The sequence below is a fragment of the Mastomys coucha genome, chromosome X (genome assembly GCF_008632895.1).
Source record: "Mastomys coucha isolate ucsf_1 chromosome X, UCSF_Mcou_1, whole genome shotgun sequence".
NCBI lineage: Eukaryota > Metazoa > Chordata > Mammalia > Rodentia > Muridae > Mastomys > Mastomys coucha.
Genome location: NC_045030.1, coordinates 14895021 through 14898318, shown reverse-complemented (window position 1 = coordinate 14898318; position 3298 = coordinate 14895021). Strand labels below are relative to the sequence as shown.

General features: G+C 42.4%; 1 protein-coding gene across 1 annotated transcript in view; it reads right to left on the bottom strand.

Moving 5' to 3' along the window:
- Positions 1-2527: 2527 nt before the first annotated feature.
- LOC116075203 (nucleolar and coiled-body phosphoprotein 1-like) overlaps positions 2528-3298 on the bottom strand; it is a 2616-nt gene continuing 1845 nt past the window's right edge. Inside the window, 1 exon segment of the mRNA XM_031348271.1 lies at positions 2528-3298. This exon segment is cut by the window's right edge and continues 37 nt beyond it. Within this exon segment, the coding sequence (XP_031204131.1) occupies positions 2891-3298 (408 nt within the window). The 3' untranslated portion in view covers positions 2528-2890.

Sequence of the window (3298 nt, the reverse complement as noted above, 5' to 3'; positions counted from 1 at the left end):
TGATGGAGACCTCCCATTGTGTGTGTGTGTGTGTGTGTGTGTGTGTGTGTGTGTGAGAGAGAGAGAGAGAGAGAGAGAGAGAGAGAGAGAGAGAGAGAGAGTGTGTGTCTCAGGCATGTATGCTAGATATCTGGCTATGGGTATTTGTTCCCATCTGTTGCATTAGGAAGCCTCTCTGATGATGCCTGAATAAGGCACTGATCTATACATATAGCAGAATATCATTAGGAGTCATCACTACTGTTTGTTTGTCTATTTGTTTGTTTACACCAGTAGTATTTGAATTTACTCTAGATTTCTGTGCTATCTAGTCTTTGGTTCTTGGTCACACAAGCAGTGTCAGGTATGGGCTCCATCTCATGGAGTGAACCTTAAATCAAATCAAACATTGGTTGCCTATTCCTGTGTAGGCATAATGTTTTTGTATACTGTGTAAAGTTTACCTTGTGTTATTCAAATGTTGAATTCTCTACCCTCGTATCTTATTTCAATCCAGGCATGACATTATAATAGTTATACCAAGAATCTCCTGAATAGTCAGGAGTGAGTTTCCATCTTACCCATTATTTAGAGACCTCATAGGCTCTCCTGCATATATTTTAGGAAGTTTCCACTATACTAGGTTTCCATACAACCATGTAATGCACATCAATTCTAGCTGTCTCTCCCAGCATTCACTCCAGATTCCCACCTAATCCTCACATTCTAGTACCCCCTTACCTCCAGTCCCCCAATAAAATCCATTTGATTTTCCCATCCCAGGAAGATACATGTACCCCCAACCCCAGACATTTCCTCTGTAACTGACCTCACTAGTTATATGGATTGTAGCTTCGTTATCATTCACTTAACAGCTAATGTCCACATTAAGTGAATACATATTACATTCATCTTTCTGGGTCTGAGTTACCTCAGTCAAGTTCAATCCATCTGCCTGCAAATTTCATGATGTCCTTTTATGAATAGCTAAGTAATACTTCATTGTACTCATTGTACTTATTGTATAAATGTACTATATTTTCTTTATCCATTCTTCTGTTGAGGGACATCTAGATTTTTTTCAGTTTCTGGATATTTCAAATAAACCTGCAGTGAACATGGTTGAGCAAGTATCCTTGTGGTAGGATGGAGCATCTTTTGAATATATGCCCAAGAGTGGTATCTGGATCTTGAGGTAGATCCATACCCAACCTTCTTGAGTAACTGCTATATTGATTTCAATACTAACTGTACAAATTGGCAATCCAACCAGCAATGGATGAGTGTTCTCCTTGCTCTACATCCTTACCAGCATGAACATCAATTCTAGCTGTCTTTCCCGGCATTCACTCCACATTCCCACCTAATCCTCATTTGTTTAATTGATCTTAGTCAGTCTAGCAGGTGTAAGATAGAATCTCAAAGTAGTTTTTTTTTTTTTCATGAACCATTCATTTTATTGTTTTGTAGTAAGACACAGAGAGACAGACCATGCAAACTTCTTCAGGGAGTTGCCACAGACAGACAGCTTTTAGCGGGTTACAAGGTGGCCATGGAAACCAAACAAGGGAGGCTATGTGTGGCGCCTTTATTTTTCATACATGAAACCTGGTGTCTGTTCTCAAAGACCAGCCAGGGTGCTCTTCCCTTGCCCCCTTCCCTCACTCTGGCTGAGCTCTGCCAATAGTCACATCCTACGGCTTTATAATCTACTCCCTTGGCCCAGGAATCTCTCTGCTCATTCACTTCCTCCCATGATGGAGGTCACACTCGGCCTGTGAATGCGAGGCAAGCATGCTATCACCCAACTATGCCTCCCAGCCCCCTGGCTCGTCTGTATCAGTATCATCATAGTTAATGTACTAATAATCAGTTCAGGGGACAACTTAAACAGGACATAATTACTCCCAAGTACCAATGTCAAGACCAAATGGTCCTGCTCAGACCCCTCCAAACCTCATTGTTCTGTCTCCTCCTCCTCACCACAGGTGTCCAGGATATATCCAATGTTATGTACTTCACACCAAGACTCAGATTAGTCAATTCCACTTCCTTGACCATGACTCAACCATGCAGAAATTTACCATTCTGTTCTTGATGATGTTAAAAAAAAAAAAAAAGAATCAAATACATTCAGGAACTTAATATACAACAGTCAAGTAACAGTCACTCAATGTCAGAAAAGCTCACTTTGAAATTAAAAGTAAAAGGTACTGTAAACATGTAGCAGTAATAGGTACTGACAACAAAACCAAGACAGTTGCATGGCACTCACACAGGAGACCCCTTCTGTCAGTTTAGTAGGATACTGTACCAAGAACTGCAGTTTTATCCCCCACAGTTGGTAGATCCACGCTGGCTTCTGGAAGCTTCCGTGTCCGGCCCAATGGATGAAGATGAGCACAAGGCATGCTTAGCAGACAAAAATATCACAAGACTTACGTTGGCGTCACTTGAAGGAAGGAGGGATCAAATGTGGGTCTGTACACTCACCTAAATAGACAACTCCAGTATGGAAAAATTATTACCACATGACATTTTGCTTTGCATTAGGCAATAGCTAAGATTTTAATCTATGGAACTCATCTCTGAAAATCACAACAAAAATCTGTATGATGTGATTTAATATAAAATATGCAAATTTTGAAGACCCACAGAACAGGAAGGCAATTGACAACCAAATGGATTTCTTAAAAAAAAAAAAAATCCTTTTTGTCCTTGACAATCAATGCTCAAAAACAAACCTGTTCAGAAGTAGGAGCATGAGAGGACTGCAGACTGGAACGCCTCAGGACCTGCTCCAAACCGTCCTTGCCACAATTCTCTCCTAATAACACTGAGTTTCTGGGTCCAGTGGAGGTGAGTGCCAATCTCCCAACATGACCCTTCCTCTGCCAAAGATGACCACAGGTCACTCGCTGTCAAACTTGACGGAATTGACCTGGACAGAGATGGAGCCTCTGCCTCGCTGCTGCTTCTTCTTCTTCATTTTTTCCTGGCGGAAGGACTTGCCCTTGGTGAACTTCAAAGCCTGATTGGCTCGCTCGGTCCAGTCTCCAGCTGCACCTCGCTTGGCGTCAAAGGAATCATCAACTACGCGAGAGTCCACCTCAGTCTCCTCCACCCTGACCCTTCGGAAAGGGGAAGATGCCCCTTTTCCTCCCTTCTTCCTTTTTGGAAACGTACTGGGGGTCTGGAGCTTAACTTTCTTAGCTCGAGGAGTTGCTGTTTCACCTGCTGCCTCATTCTGCTTCCGTTTCTTGCCTGAACCTGGCTTGGTTCCGGCTGCCCTTTTCTTCACTTCGGTTTCTTCCTCTTC